This window comes from Lipotes vexillifer, unplaced genomic scaffold (genome assembly GCF_000442215.2).
Source record: "Lipotes vexillifer unplaced genomic scaffold, Lipotes_vexillifer_v1.1 scaffold933, whole genome shotgun sequence".
Lineage (NCBI taxonomy): Eukaryota > Metazoa > Chordata > Mammalia > Artiodactyla > Lipotidae > Lipotes > Lipotes vexillifer.
In genome coordinates this window covers 24,752-49,519 of record NW_006770403.1, presented here as the reverse complement: position 1 = coordinate 49,519, position 24,768 = coordinate 24,752, and the positions used below count along the sequence as shown (strand labels likewise).

The window sequence follows — 24,768 nt, the reverse complement described above, 5'->3', positions numbered from 1 at the left end:
TTTTACAAATGTGTAATGATGTGTACCTACCATCTCAGTATCATACACAATAGTTTCATTGCCCTAAAAGTCCTCTGTGCTTCACCTGTCCATCCCTCCCTTCTCCCAAAACTCTGGGAGCCACTGATCATTTTACTGTCTCCACAGTTTTGCCTTTTCCAAAATGTCATCCAGCTGGAATCATACAGTGTATATCTAGCAGATTGGCTTCTTTTGCTTAGTAATATGCATTTAAGATTACTTCATGACTTTCTGTGGCTTGATAGCAGAATAATATTCCACTGTATGTTGTACCACAGTTTGTTTATCCATTAAGCTATTGAAAGACATCTTGTTTGCTTCCAAGTTTGGCAATTATGACTAAAGTTGTTATAAACATTTTTAGGCAGATTCTTGTGTGAACGTAAGTTTTCAACTCATTTGGGTAAACACTAAGGAGTGCAATCCTGGATTACGTGGCTAAGAGTATTTTAAGTTTCGTAAGAAACTGCCAAACTGTCTTCCAAAGTAGCTGTACCATTTTGCATTTCTACAGCAATGGATGAGAGTTCCCATTGCTCCACATCCTTACCTGCATTTGGTTTTACCGGTGTGTGAATTCTAACCTTTCTAATAGGTATTCAGTTGTATTTCATTGTTTATGAATTTACAATTTCATGCTGACATATGATGTTGAGCATTGTTTTCCCATATTCCAAATAATTGCCATCTGTATGGGTTTTTTTTTTTTTTTCGGTGTCTGTCCAGATTTCTTGCCCATTCAAAAAATTGGGTTGCTTGTTTTCTTATTGTTGAATTTTATGAGTTCTTTGTATATTTTGGATACCAGTCCTTTATCAGATATATGTTTTGCTAAGATTTTCTCCCAGTCTATGGCTTTTTAAAAATTCTCTTACCCCTATCTTTGGCAGAGCAGAAAAATTTAACTTTAACTTACCATTTTTTCTTTCATGGAGAGTACTTTTGATATTGTATCTAAAGAGTCATCTCCAAATCTAAGGTCATGTAGATATTCTTTCTGTGTATTCTAGGGATCTTTATTTTTGCATTTTACATTTAGGTCTATGAGCCATTTTGAGTTATTTTTTGTGAAAGGTGAAAGGTCAATGTCTAGATTCTTTTCTTTCTCTTCATCTGACGATGATTTTATATTATAAGTTCATGATCTGGTCTTTTCTCTAACACTATTGATTAAATTTGATTTTTATTTTTTGTAATTTAGAAAAGTTTCTTTCAACTTTATAACTTGTTATGCAAACCCATGTTCAAACTCCATCTCCACCAAATGCTAGCTCCTGAGTGACCTTGGAAATGTTACTTATAACAAGCTTTAGATTTTCCTGTTGTTAAAATAGGGGTGTTACTTTTAAACCTGTGGCTCTTCCATTATATTTAGACATGCACTATCCAGTATGGTAACCACTAGCCAAATGTGGCTATTAAGCACTTGAAATGTGGCTAGTAGTTTAAATTGAGATGCAAATTGAAACACACATCTAGTTCCAAAGATTTAGTAACCAAAAAAGAAAAAAAAAAAGATAATTAATTAATTTTTGGCTGCATTGGGTCTTTGTTGCTGTACGTGGGCTTTCTCTAGTTGTGGCGAGTGAGGGCTACTCTTTGTTGCGGTGCACGGGCTTCTCTTTGCTGTTGCTTCTCTTGTTGCAGAACACAGGCTCTAGGCACGCAGGCTTCAGTAGTTGTAGCATGTGGGCTCAATAGTTGTGGCACATGGGCTTAGTTGCTCCGTGGCACGTGGGATCTTCCCGGACCAGGGCTCGAACCCACGTCCCTTGCATTGGCAGGTGGATTCTTGACCTCTGCACCATGAGGAAAGCCCCAAGATCATAAATTGTTTGTATTATATGTATGTCAAGGTATAATATTATGTATACATATTGGGTTAAATAAAATATATTATTAAAATTAACTTCACCTACTTCTTTTTACCTTTTCATGTGGCTACTAGAAAAATTTAAATTACATATGTGATTCATGTTGTATTTCTATTGGACAGCATTTCTCTCTAGAGTTTGGTATCCATTACTTTACCAAGAGTAAGTTAGAGTTCAATTTTCCAGAAATATTTTGCACTTCTTACATTGAATGTTCTCAGTATATACTATTTCCCTTTGCTTTGTACTCCAAGCAGAACTTGTCACCTAGAACATGGGAGGTGTTATTATGAAAATTTTGCTTTATAATAAGGGCATAAATAGGATTATTGCAAAAATAACACAAAATACAGAGGAAGAAAGGGCAAATACAACTGGGTAAAAGTGATGAGGCAGAGACAGATTAATTATAAAGCCAATAAAGTTTAAGTTTAAGCTGCAGGGACTTTCACTCACACAGGCTCCTTCCAGGGCCCTGAGAGTATGTGTTTGTGGGGTCCTATGTTTGTAGCTCTTGAAAATGTAAGATATTTTAATCACAACCGGTGAAGACATCTGTTTCTCTCCATGTTGACTTTTCTTTCATCATACTTTGTGTCAATGGCATTGGAGTTATCACAGGCATTTTCAAGATCTGCCTCAGAAAGGTTGAATTGGGGAGATATTGAATTTGGGTTTAGTGGGCTATATGTATGTGGCTTGTGAATAAGTTGCCACTTTAGAAATGGCTTCAGGAATACTCCTACCCCCTACTGTCTCAATGTTTCAGTGTTGGGACACCAAAGTGAAAGGCGAAAGTTGGCCTTGCCACATGAACTTGTCTTGTGGTGCTTGGCAGCAGAAGTATGAGTAATGAAAGAGAAAAAATGTCTGTAATGTTTGAAGCCAGAAACTAGTCTGTGTAAAATTCTACCAATCAGACCATAAAATTGGAAGCAGAGGTTTCAGTTTTCACTGATGTCTCCTTTAAAGGGAAGATCTTTTCTGCCAGGAATATATCTGATATTGTAGCACATACAATTATACATTTACTATAGCTTTTTTTTTTTGGTGGGAATTGAATAAATTTGATTTTATGAGAGTTACTGTGTGTGTAGGGCACAGACTAGCAGTACAATAAGCAACGAGAATGTCTGTGTGTAAAGTCACACACATGTGGTAGATCACTATGCTATTTTCAATATATAACCAGGGAGAGGATTAAAAAATGTGAATGCAACATCATTCAAAGTTATTCTCAAAAGTTGGTGAGGATTCTTGGGGGTCCCTGAGATTCTTTTTTTTTTTTTTTTTTCAAAGTTTGATAAAATTTTAGTGACTGCATATACTCCTGGAAACATGACCACACTCAAGATACAGATGTTTCCATCACCATTGCTTTACCCGAGCAACCATTGTGTCGATCCTTCCAACGACCCTTGCCCCAGGTGGCCAGTGATCTGTTTTCTGTCACTATAACTTCGCATTTTCTAAAATTCCATGTAAATGGACCTGAGATTCTTTTGATAGGTCAGTGAGATAAAACTATTTTCATAATAATATAAAGATTTCATTTTCCTTTGTCATTCTCATTCTATGAAGAATACACAGTAGAATTTTGCAGCAGCTACGTATGTGATATTGTGACAGATGAAGATTGAATGCAGAAGCAGATAAGAGCATCTTAACATCTTCTATTAAGTCAGACATGAGAGTTCAAAGATAAAACCATTCTTCTCACTAAATTTTGTTAATTAAATTGAGCATTCTCATCAAATTAAAAAAGTTATTTTTAATTTAAAAGGATGCTATTTGTATTGACATGTAGTTTATGTGTTATTGATATTTTAAAATGAATTAATAACTAAGCATTTAATGTTTTGTAGTTTTCATTTCTACCATCAAAAATGTTTTCAGGGCTTCCCTGGTGGCGCAGTTGTTGGGAGTGCGCCTGCCGATGCAGGGCACATGGGTTCTTGCCCCGGTCTGGGAAGACCCCACATGCTGCGGAGTGGCTGGGCCCGTGAGCCACGGCCACTGGGCCTTCGCGTCCGGAGCCTGTGCTCCGCAACGGGAGATGCCACAACAGTGAGAGGCCCGTGTACCGCATTAAAAAAAAAATGTTTTCAATGATCAAATTCCTATTCCAGTAGGTCTTCATTTAATTTCATTGAAAGCTAAGAATAAGAAACTACCTGAGTTTTAAAAGGCCATTGTCATTCTCAACACCAGCACCAGTATTTGAAATTCTTTGATTGTTTTGTGTCCTGGAGGTTTTCTATGACATAACACTTTTCCACAGTGAGATCAGTGACAGATGAGACATAGGTCTTTCTTCTGTAATGTGAGAAAAGAGTGACTATGAAAGGAGAGGAAGAAAAGTAGTACATGTTCTCAGGCAGATCTATCTTAGGAAAGTCCATATGTGGGATGTAAATGTGGAAACTGAGCCCTTAAATCCATCTGTTTGCCTTTAGCCTTGGGAATTTTTCAGTGTAGCATACCCAGGAAGACACCTGATCTCGATGGTTTAACTGGCAATTATATACCTACACTAATAATTAAAGTATATTGAGGAAGACCAGGGAGAAGATGTGGGGCTGGAAGGACAGGTAATTTTAATTGGTTTGAAGGATATTGAAAGTCAACAAAATGAATTTCTACAGTGGTTTGGAGTTTACATAGCACTTTCATGTATTACCTGTTTTGATCATCTTGTTAAACTTGTGGGGTATTTATAACAGGTTTTTGCCCCCATTTTACAGATAAGAAAAATGAGGCTCAGAGAGAATGTGTTTTGATAGAGGGTTACCTAGGAAATCTTTTGATTAGCACTTTTAATTAGTATCACATGATATTAATGGCAAAGTATTTTTGGAAAATTAAATCCTAATTTACTCTTATTTGGCTATAAAAATCTTGACAATTCATAATATGTTATCCAGCTCTGCAAATTTGAAACACTGTGGCTAATAAATCTTTAACCACTAGTAAAATTTTAACCACCTGAAAAACATAGCATGGAATATATTGTGGGGGTATATATTTAGGTTTTTTCCATACTGATGGGGCTGACTCAAATATAATGAGGAATGTTATTAAACCTATTCATATCTTTCCTATGTGGGACCTCTACTGTAGTTTATAGTAATCCCTCCAACTCCCTCCCACTCTGAATGAACTGCAGTGGTCTGGGTTATAAATTTAAATCAGATTAAATTCTACCTTTTAGGTGTGCAGAGCAAGAGTCTCACCTTTAGTGGATACTTTTAAAATTTTTATTTTATTTATTTTTTTAAATTGAAGTATAATTAATTTACAATGTTGTGTTAGTTTCATGTGTATAAAAGTGATTCAGTTATATATATATATGTGTGTGTGTGTATATACATTCTTGTTCACATTCTTTTCCATTATAGGTTATTACAAGATATTGAGTATAGTTCCCTGTGCTATATTGTAGGTCCTTGTTGTTTATTTTATATACAGTAGTGTGTATATATTAATTCCACACTCTTAATTTATCTACCCCCCCCATTATCCCCTTTGTTAACCATAAGTTTGTATTCTATGTCTGTGAGTCTATTTCTGTTTTGTAAATAAGTTCATTTGTATCATTTTTTAAGATTCCACATATAGGTGATATCGTATGATATTTGTCTTTCTCTGACTTACTTCACTTCATATGATAATCTCTAGGTCCATCCATGTTGCTGCAAATAGCATTATTTCATTCTTTTTTATGGCTGAGTAGTATTCCATTGTATATATATACCACATCTTCTTTATCCATTCATCGGTCAATGTACATTTGGGTTGTTTCCATGTCTTGGCTATTGTAAATATTGCTGCAATGAATGTTGGGGTACACGTATCTTTTCAGATTATGGTTTTCTCTGGATATATGCCCAGGAGTGGGATTGCTGTATCATATGGTAGTTCTATTTTTAGGTTTTTAAGGAAACTCCATACTGTTCTCTATAGTGGTTATACCAATTCACCTCCCACCAACAGTGTAGGAGGGTTCCCTTTTCTTCACACCCTCTCCAGCATTTATTGTCTGTAGACTTTTTGATGATGGCCATTCTGACTAGTGTGAGGTGACACCTCATTATAATTTTGATTTGCATTTCTCTAATAATTAGCAATGTTGAGCATCCTTTCATGTGCTTTTTGGCCACCTGCATGTCTTCTTTGGACAAATGTCTATTTAGATATTTTGTGCATTTTTTTGATTGGGTTGTTTGTTTCTTTGATATAGAGCTGCATGAGCTGTTTGAATATTTTGGAGATTAACCCCTTGTGGGTTGCTTCATTTGCAAATATTTTCTCTCATTCTGTGGGTTTTCTTTTCATTTTGTTTATGGTTTCCTTTGTACAAAAGTTTTAAAGTTTAATTAGGTCTCATTTGTTTATTTTTGTTTTTATTTTCATTATTCTAGGAGGTGGATCCAAAAAGATATTGTTGCAATTTATGTCAAAGAGTGTTCTGCCTATGTTTTCCTCTAAGAGCTTTATAGTATCCAGTCTTACATTTAGGTCTTTAATCCTTCCATTTTGTGTTTATTTTTGTATATGGTGTTAGAGAATGTTCTAATTTCTTTCTTTTACATGTAGCTGTCCAGTTTTCCCAGCACCACTTATTGAAGGACTTGTCTTTCTCCATTGTATATTCTTGCTTCTTTTGTCATAGATTAATTGACCATAGGTTCATGGGTTGATTTCTGGGCTTTCTATCCTGTTCCATTGATCTGTATGTCTGTTTTTGTGCCAGTACCATGCTGTTTTGATTACTGTAGCTTTGTAGTATAGTCTGAAGTCAGGGAACGTGATTCCTCAAGCTCTTTAGCAGGTATTTTATCAATTTCATTTCTTACTCAGACATACCAAATTAATGATTAAATGCCATAATCTCTAGCTCTGTGTATAAGCAACTTGAGGACAGACAATATGAATTATAATTCTTGACTTCCACTGCATATTTTAGATGCATATGTAATTTGCTTTTAATTTGAATATTGAAAATTAAATTTGTGGCTCTTATGAGATAGAGTGGGTCATAAGGTAGTTGTGAGGAAATCAGAACTGTTCTTACACAGCTGGATGTCCACTCCCATGACTGCAGCATTGTCTGCTTCCAAAGAAAGTCTAGACCAAGAGTATCATCTAAGTATCCTGAGGTAATGGAGTTTCTGAATTTGTCCAACTTTCTTTCACCCCCAAAGAAGAAAAAGAGTCAGTTTCAAAATACATTTTAATATACATATCTTCTGGGTCTAAGGTGGCATAATGTTATATTGTAAAGATAAATTTATCCATTTAATTAGTATTCTTTTTCAGAAGTCAGTATTCCCCAGGAAGTGTATATCTTCTGAAATTTCAAGAAAAAATTTGTAGGTAAACTAAGAATTAATTTCTTCTGATACTCTCCAGTATGTCTCAGTCTATTCCATAATATGATCAATGAAAAAGATTCTTATGTATCACCACATTTGAAGTGGCTTAGTTGAAAAAATTTGAGACAGCTTACTAAATTCCTGGAAGAAAAAAAGGACACTGTTTAAATGTAGGTAAAGGCATATTGAAATCAAACGTTTTTTACTTGAGGTCAAAATTTCTTTTTTTGGAGCAAGAATATCAATAGCAAATCATTCTTTTGTCCATTTGGATATTTGGAACATGTGGGTCTGGACATCCTCACAGGTTAAATGATTATCTCTGTCTGTTGGTGCTAGAAGAGATGATTTTTGCAACATTTCTTAAGTCCCATCTGAGGGGAGTGGCACCTGGGTTCATGCACTGCACTAACTCTAGTCTATTGCTAGTGGCAGCTTGCAACCTTCTGAAGCCTCAGAACCTTCCTTATGTTAGGAAGGTTCTGAGGCTCATCCATGCTTAGTGAGTGGAAAAGAGTATCTTGATTGATTAACTGTGTCCTGTGTGTGTTTGAAGGGTGTGGGGGGGGGATGGGAAATGGAGGACACTGTCTGTTTCCAAATATTTCCAGCTCCGACCTAACATGGAGAGTAAGTTATGCCAGCAATTAAATGTCTTCTGTCTGGATAGATCCAATAGGGTTGGTAGCCCAGTAAAAATACTCCCTCACATTGCTGGAATCAAATGTGAGTGAGTAAGGGGGCTCCCTGATATCACTGGGATCTGTATTTGTCAAGGCAAGACAAAGAACTCCTCTCTCACTCTGCAGATGACTTTCACGGCCCTGGGGCACTTTCCTGGCTTGGAGAACTTACCTTTTGGTGACCCTGTGGTGGTTTCCTCAGTGGTGTGTATGCCCCTTTGGATGCCTGCAGGGGTGGTCTCTGCAAAGTCGTCATCTGTGCCACTGGTAGTTGGGAAGGGGCCCTCTGGGGTTCCCCGGATGGCAGGATTTGCTCCTGCTTGTCCTGCAGGAAGGATTCCATTCTGGACATCTGGAGTAGCCTGACTGGTGGGCAGGATGGCTCCGGGAAACAAGGGATGGAAGATAAATCCTGTTAAGATTTGGGGGGTCGCTGGCTGGAATGAGAGAAGGAAATAGAAAACAAAGTCAAAGGAACACATTTAAAAGGTGGTCAACCAGCTTTTTCTTCCTTGAGGGCAGCAAGTTTGGGTAAGATTTACAGATGGAGAGGGTAGAGTCAGAAAAAACAGTAAAGATCGAGCGTTCCTCAGAGGAAATGCCTCCCTCTCCCAAGCCAAGCCTGATGCTGGTTTCATTACTGGGATTCCTTGCTGTGCTCCATTTTCCTCAGAAAGGGAAATCCAGGATCAAGCCAGTCACAGGAAGAGGAATAATGCATCATTTGTTCATATCAGGTGTATCTGGAGGTAGAACTAAGGCAGAAAATCCATACAATTACAGGGGGCTGCATTTCTGTTATTGACCTAAAGCATCGTCTCTCCTTTGCCCATATTTTTTTTAGAGTAATTTAAGAGACTAAAAATTAATGGAAAAATTAGTTCAAGTAGATTAATCAATTCTTATCTCATGGTTTTCACCCCTTCAAGTTTCTTTTGATGTATTTTTCAAAGGCATTGGAATATTCAGTCAGAAACGTTTCTTTTGGCAATTCAGCCACTGGTGTATTCCTTGAGGTTACTCAGTGGATCTTCTCTCTTTTGGACAGTCAGTGATTTGCACACTGGTAATGAATGTTGTTGCTACTTACACTTGTTGTTGTTGTTTTTCCCCTGGGAATAAATTACTGTGAAAAGTTCTTCCTAAGAAGTAATAATTTGAAATCAGCTGGTTTTGGAGAGAGTTCAGGCAAGAACCAGTTCTCTGGGACCTCTCAGTTCTGACAGCATTCTCACAGAATAAAAAGCGTTGAGAATTCAAAATTAAGATACAGGTCCGTTTCTTTGAGTGTGGATCTCAATTGTTAGTTTGCATAAGCACCATATGGAAGGCAGAAATATGCATTTTTAACCAGTGCTCCAAGTTGTCCTGGTTTGATGGTCCAGAACTGATGTTTGGAAAACACTGTCTTAGATTTATGAGGTATTGAAACCAGAATTAGACTTATGCTAAGTGAGAGATAGGAGTAGAGTACAGAAAATTTCAAATTGGGTGTTGGGACTTTCATACATTTGAAACAAAGAAGGTGGCTTTGCTGGTGGTGCAGTGATTAAGAACCTGCCTGCCAATGCAGGGGACACAGGTTCAAGCTCTGGTCCAGGAAGATCCCACATGCTGTGGAGAAACTAAGCCCGTGCACCACAACTACTGAGCTTGTGCTCTAGAGTCCTCAAGCCACAACTACTGAGCCCACGTGCCACAACTACTGAAGCCTGTGTGCCTAGAACCCATGCGCTGCAACAACAGAAGCCACCGCAATGAGAAGCCCATGCAACGTAATGAAGAGTAGCCCCCACTCGCCATAACTAGAGAAAACCTGTGCAGCGACGAAGACCCAATGCAGCTAAATAAATAAATAAATAAATAAAATAAAGAAGGTGAGTGGTACCCATCATTAAAAAATAAGGCAAAAATAATACACTATAAATTACCAGTGCACTCTATATACTAAGGGTAAATATTGGTTCATAAAACGTGTGTGTGTGTGTGTCTGTGTGTGTGTGTTAGTTACATAAAAAATATAGCTATTACTGTGAGTTTCACCAAGAAAAGAAAAAAAAAAGAAAAAGAAAACCATTTTTCTATCCAATAGTATAGTGGATAGAAAAATGGTTTTCAATCTGGATTTACTTTTAGTTTTTTGACCTTTGGACCTAATTTGCTTAAGCTTTCTGAGCCTCAGTTTCTTTTTATATAAAGTTGGTATCTCTACTCTACTTTGTAATCTGGTGAGGATTAAAGGCAACACATGTAAAAAAAATCTCTACTTTGTAATCTGGTGAGGATTAAAGGCAACACATGTAAAAAAAATCTCTACTTTGTAATCTGGTGAGGATTAAAGGCAACACATGTAAAAAAAATCTCTACTTTGTAATCTGGTGAGGCAACATATGTAAAAAAATCTACTAAGGTGCCTGTTTTATAGAATCGGGTCAATAACTTGTTGATATGGGTATTCATGTATCAGTGTTGGCAAAACAGCCCTGTTACTTGATTTTATTTATGGACAGTCTAGGCAAATCCCTACCTTTTTCATAATAGAGAGGTTTAAAAAACTGTCTTTCCAGATAGTGCCTCAACTCTTTACTTCAGTGTCATGTTTAGATACCATATTAATTCAAATAATTTTTCTCTGAAAATGACTTATGCAGAAATGCATAGAAATGCCTAGTAAAGGTACTATGAGTTTTATTTAGGTTCAGCCCTCTGGTTATTCATATGTATAGAGAAGAGTTCATTCATCACCATAAGATACTAGAAAACTAATAACTTTTTCTATAAACATTAAACATCTAAGTCAAAAAATTAATCCTTCCTGCACTAAATATCAATATGTATATTATTCTAAATCTGCATGCATTTCAGTAACTTACAATCCTACATTTTAATCAATACAAAGTTTAAAACTATGCATTGGCTTTCTGGATAGAGCTGAATCTGACATCAATATGTGGAAAACAAAAGCTAAGTCAAATTAATGGGGACAAGTAGCTGGAGAAGGATGATGAAATCCCCAGCTAGACAAAAGATAACCTAATGCGAGGACCTGTAAAAATGTTCAGTTTATGATAGTATGCACCAGATTTAGGGGTTGTGGTCACAAGTGGCTATATGAGGATAGAAAACAGCATTGTGGTAACAGTGAAAGGAATTTGAAATACTAGTAATTAATTTTCTTTTTTTACCAATTCCTCTGAGCTTAGGATAGCACCCTAAAAAGAAAATAATACAAGTTATTAGACAGATTTTTAATATATTTGAGGCAAGGTTTAATAAATTTGAGGCAATATATAATATATATATTATATATATTATAATAACTTAAAAACTTAAAATAGTTATAAATATTATAAAGAGATATGTGTTTATTTTCAACAATAATTTAAACTGCCTTTTTGATTTGTATCACAAAACTCAAGTTAGCACATGACATTGAACTACTAACGTTTATTATTTGAGTCTTCTGCTTTACAGAAGTTACATATTTTCTATAATTAGGTAATAGATGCACATGAGGGGAGACTTGGAAGATGCAGAAAGCAATAAAAAAAAATCCCATCATGCAGAATGTGATATTTTTTCTTGCAGCTGTTTTTCAAACATTTCTTTTTTACATACTAGAAGTCATGTAATTTTTACAATGTGTCTTACCTTTTCTTTTAATACTATGCAGCAATCATTTAACCACATTACCAACAAATTTTAATAAATATAATTTTGAATGGTCACAAAGTATTTGCTTTTATGTTGTACAGTTTACGTAATAATTTTCCTTTTGTTTAAATGTAGGTTGCACCTAATATTCTTCTCTACTATAAAATTATTTTGATGAATTTATTTGTAAATAAACCTTTGTTGTATTTCAGATTATTTCCTTGGAATGTGTTCCCATATGTGGAATTAAGAGTTAATATGAATTTTATACTTGATTCTGCTTTTAGAAGTAAAAGCTGCCATCTGATGTTCATATTTGATCTTGGGTCTTGGTAATTTTATCAGTGATCTCAAGAATTACCTTTCACAAAGGAAAATAGAGAGAGAGGAAAGTGTGTCAGTTTTAGGGAAAAGATATATAGTTAATAAAAAAATTTGAGATAACCCCCCCAAATCATTAATTATTAGATCAGCCCATTAATTTAATATTTTCTTAACAGTGTGGTTTAAAGGATTGACTGGTTGCTTCATCTGTGACATTTACTAACTGTGTGATTGTAAATAAATAACTAACTGTAAGTATTGCCAGTTACTCATCTTCACATTAGAAATAAAAATATTGTCTATAAAAGATTGTTTTGAAGATTAGATGAGATAGTACATAATAAATAAAAAGTACTAGAACAGTGCCAGGCACATAGTAAGTGCTCAATAATTATTCTTGTTATTATCAGTGTCCATACAGTGCAAAGTAAATAGGAAACTTGGCAACTATCTGGTGAATTGAGATAGGATGAAATATTTCACACTAAGATGATTTAAAATAAAAATCATATTACAAAATAAGCCTACCTGGGCTCCAAGGTGTGCTACAATAACTGGTAACACCTGAAAAAAGAGTGAAAGACATAGGAAAAAATATACTAAAAGGTAAGTTCTGGTAGTGATATAAATATTGAGACTTTTAAAAAGCATACAATATTTACTGAATAGATATTTGTTTAATGTATCATCTATGATCATATATATGGACTCACAGAGCAGGATGGGAATTGGAACTCATCCAGTTTGTAAAAAGAAAAAGATTAGATCCAGAGATTTAGAAACCAGTCCAAGGCAGCACATGTAAAAGGTAGAAGTTAGTAAATTGGATGAACAAAAAATAACTTTGATCTCAAGCTATCCTCAAACTTAAAATTATTCCAAGCAATCATGTTGATAAAATCCATGTGTTTCTTTTATATGACATCTCAGAAGATACATGAAAACATGTAATGGATATTTTAAAATATCAAGATTTCTTGAAGCATGTGTACTTAGTGTCATAATGGTTGCCTGGATATTTTGATATTAAAATAGGACACTGGAAGGAAATTTTGGTTGATATTGTTCAACAACGCTCATCCTAACAGAGTTCTTAGAGCTAAGTGAGAAATACCACACTGGTCACTGATAACTACGTACATGTTATGGATTTGTAGTTGGAAAGATCTGGGTGAGGTGTTGGTGTGCTCTAGCACTCCTAGAACTAACCATGGGGTCTGTCAGAAAGAACTAGGGTTTTAAGGTTTATTTTTATTTCTATAGAAACTCATAGTGTGTCACAAAAGTTATCAAAATGGGACTTTTAATATTCCAGACCTAAAAGATTTGAAAGTCTTATAAAAAGACTCTTAACTTTATTATTTCTCAAGAAGTTTGTACAGTAACACCCATAATGCCAAAAGGTAAAAAGTACGCACATTTAAGAAAAAGCCTTACTCTCTGTCAGATCCCTGGCTACTGACCAAAAGCAACTCATCTTCAGGGTGGCAATGGAAACGTGGATTGAAGGGAAGGGACACAGGATTTGGGAGAAAACAAAGTTGAAATTTCTTCTTTAAAGGCAAATTGGAAGGAACAGAAAGATACAAAAGGAAACCACAAATGTCTAAGTAAAAAATGTATTGTAAGAATTAAGTAATGTAGCACCAATGTAACAAGGAGAAAAAGTGTTAGTTTTTGACAGAGAAATTGTTTGAAATAATAGTTAACATGTATTGAATGAGTACCATGTATAGGCACTATTCTAAATGTTTTATGTAGATTTACTCATTTAATCCTAACAGCTCTAGTGGTAGATTCTAATTAATCTCTATTCTATATGATGAAGAAAGTGAGTCACAGAGGATTAGGTAACTTGGCCACATAGGTAGTAAGTGGAGAGCTGGGATTTGACCAGAAGTTTTGGGGTTCTAGAGTCCACTCAGCCACTCTGGCCTGCCTTAGATAAATGAACGCTGTGGGCAGCTGCCCAGGTTTCTGGCAGGGATGTAAAGTCCTCTACATAGGGAGAGACAGGCTTGGAGGGACTGGGGCTGTGCAGAAGAAGGCATGTGTGGAGACCCTTGGTGGTGGCATAGCCTGGAGACATCGAAGAATCCCCACAGAGAACGAGGATTGATTTATATTATTGCATGTTGGGGAGCATGCAGTGTCGAACCATCTCTACTGAATCTTTAGTATCTACAGTGCCCACTTATGCCTTTGACTCCAGTGGATATATTCTTTGGTGGATATGAAGATGTACTAAGCCTGACTTCCAGGTTAGAGCAGGCCAGCAATTGAAACTGAACCTGGGCAATTGGCAGACGGATTACACCAGGGTCATGTAGTAAAGAGATTCTCATCTTATTTGCTACTCTCTCTAGTCTTTTTCTGAGGATCACTTTTATTATTAATATATAAATAAGCAGCAAATACTTTGAGTGAAGGCTCTAATATATCTGTAAGGAATAAGTAATGACTGATAGGTATACACATCAATATTAAAAAAAGAAATGTAAAAATTAGTTATGTTACATATTTTTACAAATATGAATAAATGAAGCAGTACAGAGTTTCTTGTGTTGTTATTTTGGACAAAAGGCACAGAAAAAAGTATTAGTTGCATATGATATAGAATTTAAATTGAGCAGCTTAAAATAATTTTGTCAATTAAACTCAGCTTTGATTATAATTACTAATTAATATAAACTTGCTACTATAAGTTGGATGTGTCCATAGTGGTAGGAAGATGGTTAGGGTATAGTCATGCTTCATTATTTGGTAATGTGTATGAAAAGTCTTACAGCTTTGAATATCTTTGTGCCCACAAATTCTATTCCTAAGAACTGGTCTTAAAGAAATAATCACTGAAGTGGTCAAAGACTTAGTCAAAGGATGTTCACTGTAGAATTGTTTATAGAAGCAAAAATTTTGGAAAAAAACCCAATTTTTGCAATATGATGGAATACTAGCAATCATTAAAAACAATGTTATAAGTGATTCACAATGTTATAAGTGAATATTCAAAATATAGGAAAGACTATTCAAAATGTATTAAGTGAAAAAATTAGATTATAGAACATCAGATATAGTAAGAACATATTGTCTTTAAAAAGTGTACTTATATGCATAGAAAAAGAGTAGAAGGACATAACCTAGAATGCTGACAGTGTTTAATTCTGGCTGGTAGGCTTATGGGTAAATTTTATTTTTTCTTTTTCCTTATCTGTGTTTTCTAAATTCTCTATAGTTAACATATACTATGTATGTAATAATCAAGAAAGCTTCTACAAAAAATTAGACCATTACGTGGGAATGATAGGGGCTGAGGTCATGTGTTAGGGAGAATTAGTTAACAATAACCAATTTAGTCATAAAGGGATCATTGTATTTTTCTCCAGAGTCATTAAACTATTTAGAGAAGTTCCAAGAAGACAAAATTTGGACTTTGCAGTTAAAATGCAAACACTTTTGAAAGAGGTGATGTCCTAAGTATGTCATTTATATCTTCATGTGAGGGTTTTTTTGGGGGTTTTCATGAAAGCAAATAATGATGGCAGGAGAGAAGGAACTAGAGAATCCTTGGGGACTCGAGAGGAGTCATGAAAAAAGCACACAAAAAGGATGAGATTAGATTTGCTGGAAATAAACTTTATCCATGTCTTATTTTTTTCTTTGGAATGATTTTGGTCACCCAGAAGGTCTTCAATAGACACAGAGAAAGCTGGAGAAGAATCCTGATACCTCTCAATCCCCCCATTTATTCTTTACTTCTCGATCTTCCCCAACTCTTCACATTTCCTGTTACCTATTACAAATGTATTCTAGAGAGGTTACGGGGCAGCATGCTGTTTTCTGGGTGTGTTCTCATGGGATTTCAGCAAGAACCAAATTGCCAAAGACTGCTTTAAGTTTAGTAGGACATTCCTCTGCAAATTATCAGGGTAGAACTTTAAAGAACATTGAAAATATTCTTTCTTCCTCCTTAGGCTTCCACCTGAGGGAAAATGCTCCCCATTGTTAAACTTAGTAGGTCTTTGAACTCACTTGTGGTTGCAGCTGCTGCTGTACCTTCAATCCCCCCAGGGTCAGTGGGAGGGTCTGGGCACCAGGTGCCATCCCTGCAGCAGGATTTAGCTATAGGGCAACGAGGAAGATTTTCATTGTGTTGTTTCAGTTCAAACACCCAGGACCCGAATTCATACTTAATAAATGTAAAAGGGAGGATTTGCTATGCAAATATATAGTACGCTACACCGCATTTGGAATTAGATATAGAAATGAAGTTCAAAGGCTTGTTTAGTCTACTAGTACAACAATCAAGTCCAGGACTAATTTTCTCATATTAAGTTTTTCTTTGACATTTAACCCATTCTCCTGAGGATTACTTAAGTGATTCTATATTTGCCTTCCTTTTTTGGCTGTAACAGCAATGGTTCCTGGAATTTTTCTGATGACTTTCTTATGAAGGACTGAGTTCCTTCATAGGTATCCCCATGAAAACTGTGAGGCTCAGAATAAAGTATCTAGTCTGAATATGGTCTAGTATGATATTTAAATCTGACCAGTGGAAAAAATCCATTTTAAGCAGGAAAGAAACATTATTTTATCCCCCAAACAGATTAAACTATATAGATATTCTATGAAAAGAATGTAGATCTTTCTACCCTTCTTGTTTGCTCTTGTTTTTGGGGCAATGATAGCAGTCATAGTGTTTGTGTGGGTATGTGGATGTTGTATGGGCCATGAGGAAGACGTGTCAGAGGAATGGGGAGGGGAGCTGGGAGAGGAGGTGAGAAGAACTAAAGAAGTAAAGACTTAAGAATTAGATTAATTCCTTTAGAGATTCTCTTGCTAAGAAAATTTTCTAATGATGTATTGAATAGCATTCAACTCTCTTTGACTTTCCTCTGTCACTACAATGAATATGTGTGCATGTGTACATCTATGGATACACACACACACACACACACACACACATACCCTCCACATTAGGTATTATTTTTATTTAACAATGGATATCAAAATGATAAAAAAGCGTACTTACCTGTTGCAGGTCTGACCCCAGTGTGAGCATCTGTGTCAATGGAATTAGACTTAAAGAAGGGAAGACCTGCAGGGCATTGAAATTGATGTGTGAGACAAGAGCTTGCTTGGTTTTACAGTGCTGTCAGTGGAGGATATCCTCAAGTAACCTATACTCCAGTCACAGGTGGATTTACCACGAAGGTAAAGCTTCAGGGCCTCTCACTAACATTGCCCCCTTCTGTGGCCCTAGGAGGCACCCTAGCAATGTGTCAAGTTTAAGGTATTTATCAGCTTAAAAATGTGTAATTTACTCATTTCTTATCTAATTATAAATTATTCACTTTAGTAACTGATTCTACATATCTAACTTTGTATTATTTTTCAAAGAAGGTCCCCAAAACTTCTAGTTCCTTAAGGAGGGAGGTCAGCTACTGACATGAGTATTGTATAATGTCCATAGACCAAGAAGAGAACTTTAGACTGGTATTATTGTACTATTTCACAAAGTCTAGACGTAGGTAAGGAGAGGTCCTTTTGAACAGAGGAAAGGTGGGAAGAAGGGGGTGGGTAGCCAGGAGACCATGCAGTTTTCATATGTACTTAAATATGTTTCAAAGACAGATTTTACAGTAACACATCAGCTCTCGTCAGTGACAATGAAATTTAAGAAAACCACGAGGAAATCTGCAATTATTTTTTATTTTTTTATTTTTTTTATTTTTATTTTTTTTAGCGGTACGCGGGCCTCTCACTGTTGTGGCCTCTCCCGTTGCGGAGCACAGGCTCCAGACGCGCAGGCTCAGCGGCCATGGCTCACGGGCCCAGCCGCTCCGCGGCATGTGGGATCTTCCCGGACTGGGGCACGAACCCGTGTCCCCTGCATTGGCAGGCGGACTCTCAACCACTGCGCCACCAGGGAAGCCCTGCAATTATTTTTATAGATTACTTCTTAATCCCTGCTATTTCTGGCAAACACCATATACATGATTAAGTCACAGTACTTCTAGGGCATAGATGACCAAGCTGTTTCAATAGGTGTAGCTATTGCTTTCCAGAGTTTACTAGATTTGGTTGCTAAACCAAATTATTATTCAGACAAAAAGAAAAAGAATGAAGATGTGTTGCTTTTCTTGCTCAAAGTTTTGAGAACAAGTGTTTTCTTGTTTTTATTTTCCCCCAAATAAAGCTTTTCTCTCTGTTTCTCAGTCATGAGACTTTGGATGAATCTTGATTTTAAATCCACTAGTCTTAACATGTTTCCTTTTCTGGTCTCTAAATGTTCCCCCATTGTAGGACTCTTACCTGATTTGGCTGTTGTTGGTTTAGCAGTGTTGCCCGACCTGGAGCCAGCTTTGTTGGAGGAAGTACCAAAGCAGGGTTGAGCTGCATCTGTGATAACAAATTTTTGCAGAAGCAGGGATGTGTTTGAGGTTTTGCATCCATTTATTTCCAGGAGGTAACAAGTTGACCCAAATGCACAAACATCTGTCTTTAGCCTCTGTGTGTTTTGGAGCAGTTTTAACTCCATGGAACATTTTGTGCATGACAGGAGATGGAATTGTGGAGCGGAAAAGTGCCAGAACAGGAGGGGTGCTCTGGGGAGGGACAGAGGGTGAGGTAGGGCACATGGATTTCTGGTGGTAGTTCCTAGGTTCCCATTTCTTTTCTGAAAGTGCTTTCCTCCTTTTCCAGGACATGAAATATATAGTCCACACCTTAGCTCTATACACATTTGCTTTTTCCCAAAGCTTGAAGGTAAGCTGTCATGATTTCTACTGCATTTTCACAAAGCTTCTTAATTTTACCTTGTGCCTGACAAGTCACTTCCTGTAATGGAAATTCTGTCCCCTTCCTGGCCAGGGTATTTTCCTAGTGTATTAAGAATAACTGAATTTTAAGGGTAAAAATCTCCTTGAATCCATATGATCTGGTTGTATTGTTTTATAGAAGAGGGAAGTGAGAAGCAGTGTCACCTGCCAAGGTGATATTTTGAGTTGCAGAGCCTGTACTAGGATCCCTGCAAGTGCTTTTAGTCCTTGAAGAAATGAATCCTTCTATTTGTTTTTCTTTGTATTCCATCTGCATTCAGGTGGAAGCTCTCTGGCCAGGTTGACTCTGGTTGGCATTTGCTCCTGGCTGAATCCCCAAGGGCAGTGTGCTGTGGGCCCCCCAGCACTGCATTAACCCTTGGGTCACTTGGATATATCCTGGAGCTACCAATGACTGTTGATTTCACTTTGGTCTTTTCTCTCAGTTGTAAGAGGTAAGATTGGTACTCTCTGTCCTTAGGGGTCCCCTTAAGCCTTAAGATTATGTACGTATAAATTCTGCAAATGTGTTTTCATCCACTACGATCCACTGTCAGCATGGCAGTCAGAGGGATACTTTGAAAACAACAGTCTGGTGTGTTTATGTCTTTGTTCAATCCGTGCCTTGACTTCTGTTTTCAGCCAGGGACAATACAATGGCCTAAAATGCCCTCAGGCCCTGGGCCCCAGTGCCTCTCTGACCTTCTATCCTACCTGATTTTCTCTTGTTCACTCTCCTACTGTTATTTAGGCTCCTTGCTGTCTCTGGGACACTCAAGTCCGATTCTTGCCTCAGAGCCTCATCTCCACCTGTTCCCTCTGTCTGGAATGCTTTTCCCCCCATCATTGGCTCACTTCCTCACCAGCTTCATGTTGTTGCTCGAGCTCACCTTCTTTTTGAGGCCTAGTCTGACTATTCTTCTGAGTATGAAACCTGTCCCATCTCCAGTGTGTACCCTATTCCCAAACTTTTGATTTACTGAAAACAATTGCTGGGCTGCTTTAAGTGTTCTATTCATTTTATATACCTTTATGATAATTCAATAAATTCATGTACAAATAATTTTTAAAAACCTTGTCTATGTGTCCTGAGTTTTATTTAATAAATACCAATACTATACCTAATAGACATTTTAATGTTACTTCCCACATACCCTGCACCACTGTTTCTAACTGCGCTCCCAATCTACATTAACCTGCACAGTACTCCTCAGTCCGCTTTGAATGATAGCTGTGCTCCAGGAAAGTTTTATTTGTCTTGAGTCTTTACAAATTTTATGGTAATTTAAATTCACTAGGGACACCTTATTTAGAAGAACCTTTTGGCAAACTTCTTCGGTGAAGCGCAAAATTCATGTCTTACAAAGAATTTAACTTCCTAATTTACCTTGTTTAAACATCACATTTTTGTAGATAACTTCTTTAAAGGACAAATGTATACTTGTTTTTGTTTTTGTTTTTGCAGTACGCGGGCCTCTCACTGTTGTGACCTCTCCCGTTGCGAAGCACAGGCTCCGGACGTGCAGGCTCAGCGGCCATAGCTCAGGGGCCCAGCCGCTCCGCGGCATGTGGGATCCTCCCGGACCGGGGCACGAACCCGTGTCCCCTGCATCGGCAGGCGGACTCTCAACCACTGTGCCACCAGGGAAGCCCGACAAATGTATATTTGAAATGAAATAAGAAGGAGGTTGGTTATCCATGTTTTGTTCCATCCCCTTCCCCCAAGATCACCTTGTTCAGGTCCTTCAGAGAACTAATCATGGTTATAATTTATAATTTAACATTAAAAATATTTTTTAGTATCTATAGCCCTTGTAAACACCATGAAGGATCATGCCTTTTTTTCTTACCATTGTATCTTCAGCATCTAGCACAATATATGGTATACAGAGAGTTTTCAATAAATATTTGCTGATTGTATGGATGAGTAAGGAAGTGTTAAGTGAGCTTGAGGCCTAACTGAGAATGGTTTCTTTTTGTTCTGCTAATTCATAGTAAATATTAAAAAATTTTTTCTTATTGTCCACACTGAAGCATCTCAAACAAAAGGAAATTCACTTAGAGACCCAAACCACCCATATTATGTCTATAAAATATTGAAGGACAGTTGGAATACATGTTTGAATACTAGTGCTCTTTTTTGTTCAAAAAAACTGTTCAAAACTGTTTTTTTTGTTTGTTTTTTGTTCAAAACTGTTTTTTTGTTCAAAAAACTGTTATATATGAACATGTTTTGTGATGAAATGTTCTAAGTAAAAAATATTGACTGCTTTCTAATATTCCCTTACTATTGCATGATTTGGTAGACATTTTAGAGTTTATACAATCTAGATGTTTCATGCTTCCAATTAGAAAAATCAGAATGTTTTAGTTTACATCTTTGGTCATGAGAAAATAATTAGTTGGCAAGAAAATCTTAACTTCTTTTTGGAAGTAGAATCATTATCCACTTTGAGCAGACATAATCTAAAGCATTCCTTTTTCTCCTAATTTCTACCCTATTTCTCTGCCAAAAATAATCAAAATTAATTTATTATTCAAAATAAATCAAATAATTAATAATTTATTATTCAAAAATAAGTCAAAATAATAATAAAAATTAATTTATTATAGAATTAATCCACTCAATCCACAATAGATTGGATGTATTTTAACAATGTAAGTACATTGAAATATGCAGTAATACTTCATTAGTTTATCATCTTTCAACTTTGAAAATAAAAACAGGAAACTAAAGGAATGGGTCACGGAGCAGTTTTAGCAGAGGGCAAGGAGAGAGAGAGGTGCAGCTCAGGCTGGTTGGTTCATAAAATATACATTTTGCACTTACTGGTAATGACAGAGTTGATCCTAGAAGACAAAACAGTAGAATCGTAGTCTTCATGTTCAAATTACTACCTGAAACAACAAAATAGTGTTATTCTTTCACTCTGTTTTTTTCTTTTTGAGACAAGGTGGTACTTGAAAAAAAAGAATGCTCTATTTGAAACATGGTCATCTCTGTTACCTTTCTCTTCACTAGGCAAAATGTACAGGTGAGACAGTATGCAAAGTCCAGTTGATTTCCCTAGTTTCTATGATGAAAAATTTTACCCTTCCATGAGCTGTGAATTTGTAGTAGGAATTTAAACTTGACTCCAGGAGGCTGGCAACTGAGGCACCAATGAGGACTTAGCTGTCTGTGAAATCATTTGGTTTCTTTCATTTCCCAACATTTCATTAGGTGAGTTATTAGCTGCAGACATCATATTATCCAATGTCTACCATTTGAATAGAGGGTATTTCAGGAAGATATACCTTGTGTAATTAAAAAAAAGTGCAGACAATGAAAAATTACAATCCTTCACCTCCATCTTCTTCCCAAATGGCTTCCCAGACGTCCCTAGTTTATCATGTATACATGATAAATCAAACATCAAAATATAACTGTGTATGTTAAAAAATAAGACATTATGTTTATTGCTCTGAAATTTACTTTTTTACTTAACAAATAATGGATGACCATATATGTCAGTACAGATTTTATTTCGTGTATTTAATGACTACATTATATTACATTTCCTTTTGATGGAAATTTAATCCATTCCCATTTTAATTTGTAATTATAAAAGTGGTACAATGAACATCCTTATAAATTTTTTTCAACACGTGGGAGTATTTCTGTAGGTATTGTTCCTAGAAGTACTGTAGTAAAGGATATGTATGTTTTAAGTTTCAATAAGTATGGCCAAATTTCCTCCAGAAAAGTTGAATGGTGTACTTTATTTTACACGGGGAAAAATCTACTTTAATCTAAGCAAAATGCAGGGATCCATTGAGGTTTCTTTGACAGAAAGAACAATGAGGTACTCACCATAGGTTTTCAGGTCCCCAGGCTTCCCCTGGAGTTTTTGAGATATGCCTCTTCTTTAACGATTTATATATGGAGGGAGGTAGGGTCTGTTCAACAAATTTTGAGTCCAATCAAAGATAAATCTGTGTCATGCCAGGATTTCACATGGAAGACCATCTTAGTTCCTATTTTTTGTGGGCCATGCTGTGCTGAACAGGGATCGAACCTGTGCCCCGGCAGTGGAAGGGTGGAGTGTTAACCATTGCACCACCAGGGAAGTCCCATGGAAGGCCATCTTAGATTTGGCTAGTTTTAGGGGACAGAATGTCTGTCTGAGACGATGAGTTGTTCCCAAAACCTTTTCTGTAACTATTCATTACACAATCAACTTTTGTTACTGTCTGGTAAGAATGGGGGAAACACAAAGGTTAACCCGTATATGCTTGGTAAATGTAATCCTAGGAGTATTCACAGGTACAAAGGGGAGTGTGGTTAATTTTGTTGGGGACAGAGAGCAGAGAAACCCAGTAGAGGAGGTGACCTTTGAACTAGGTTTTGAAGAATAAAAATAATCCATTCATTAAGAATGCAAGGAAAGCAGAACAAGTGTTTACATATGAAGGAGAGATGTTATTGTTGCTTATCCCTGGAACAAAATGAGGTGAGGCTAGCAGTGAAAGGTTGGAGAGATACCTAATTTTAATCACCTGTAGTATTTTTGATTGTTTGCTTCTGTTACTTATTTTGGCTCTTGATCAGACATGATCTCACACAGCTCCTTCATTATTTCCTGAATGTATGTTTCTCTTGAACTAGATGGAGAGTTCTTGGGGCTTTGTCTTATATTTCTTTAGTGTTTTCTATATTAATAACTTTGTAGAGCAGCAGATGGTCACTGCATGTTGATGGATAAATGGTAGAGGTATATACTTTAGGGAGTTGGAGCAAGGTAGAGTTCAGAGAAGAGATGGGACTTTAAGTGGATTTGAAGGATATATATGATTGATGGGACAGAGAATAGCTTGGTAAAGAGGGTGAAATTAAGAGGAACAATGAAACATAAGAGCTGAAGTATGTGGAAGGGAAGCAACTTTATGTTCTCGACACTGGGTTTTGGGGGGTTTTTTTAGATTTTTTTTTTTTTTTTTTTTTTTTTTTTTTTTTTTTTTTTTTTGCCGTACACGGGCTTGTCACGGTTGTGGCCTCTCCCGTTGTGGAGCACAGGCTCCGGATGCACAGGCTCAGCACCCATGGCTCACGGGCCCAGCTGCTCTGCAGCATGTGGGATCTTCCCGGACCAGGGCACGAACCCATGTCCCCTGCATCGGCAGGCGGATTCTCAACCACTGCGCCACCAGGGAAGCCCTTCATTCTTTTGCTCAGTTAATTCATTCTTCCAACCCATTATTTAACATATATTCACTCTATGTTCTGCTAGCATTATTTCAGTTCCTGGGGATAAAACAGTGAATGGAAGGGGCAAAAGTCCTTGCCCTTAAAGAGCTTACATTTTGTGGGGGAACATTAAATAGTCAAGCCTCATTGAGTAGGGGGGAGCCCACCACACTGCGGAATCCCCTCTCCCCTGGGCATTATTTTCAGTGAATGTGTAGGGGGAGGGGCTTCCTTAAATATATATATTTTTTCTTTTTTGGAAGAGGCAGAGTTGAATTTTATGCCATTGTTTTTCTTCAGCTTAGGTGAGGAGACGGGTTCTATTCCCAATCTAGAGTATGGTGCTAATGAATAGCTCATTTGAATTGAATCACTGTGTGACTGTCTGGACATCAGGTGATTCGGGGAACTGACAGTGTATCAAATGCCTGTTGCAGACATGTCTCCAGCCCCGAGCTAGAATGGGACATGCCCTAGCTTGGAAAATGAGCAGTCAGTAGACTTTGGCCAAAATAAACAAGGGAAATTAAGAAGGGTGAGTAATTTCTTAGACAAGGAATTTTAAGTTTGAAAGCTGATAACTTGCAATAATATAATTATGGAGGTGTGTGTCAAGAAATATGTACTATAAAAGGGGAAAATTCCTCAACCATTCCAAAACTGAGAGACATCAACAAAAACAGTGAGCTAATTTATTTTTCTTAAATGACTTGATATCAGGATTCATTAAAGTGTTTTGTGAACTACAGGTGACATCTAGCCCTGTAGGTCTAGACATTTCTTGATGCTTTT

General features: G+C 36.7%; 1 protein-coding gene across 1 annotated transcript; it reads right to left on the bottom strand.

Moving 5' to 3' along the window:
- Window positions 1–2,431: 2,431 nt before the first annotated feature.
- On the bottom strand, window positions 2,432–21,633 carry AMTN (amelotin). Its single transcript, XM_007446107.1, has 8 exons — window positions 21,580–21,633; window positions 18,244–18,330; window positions 16,961–17,026; window positions 15,961–16,050; window positions 12,460–12,495; window positions 11,139–11,165; window positions 8,126–8,390; window positions 2,432–2,529 (listed from the first exon to the last, which is right to left on the bottom strand). Exons 1-8 carry the CDS (start codon window positions 21,631–21,633, stop codon window positions 2,432–2,434), a joined length of 723 nt encoding a protein of 240 aa, XP_007446169.1.
- Between the last annotated feature and the right edge of the window lie 3,135 nt (window positions 21,634–24,768).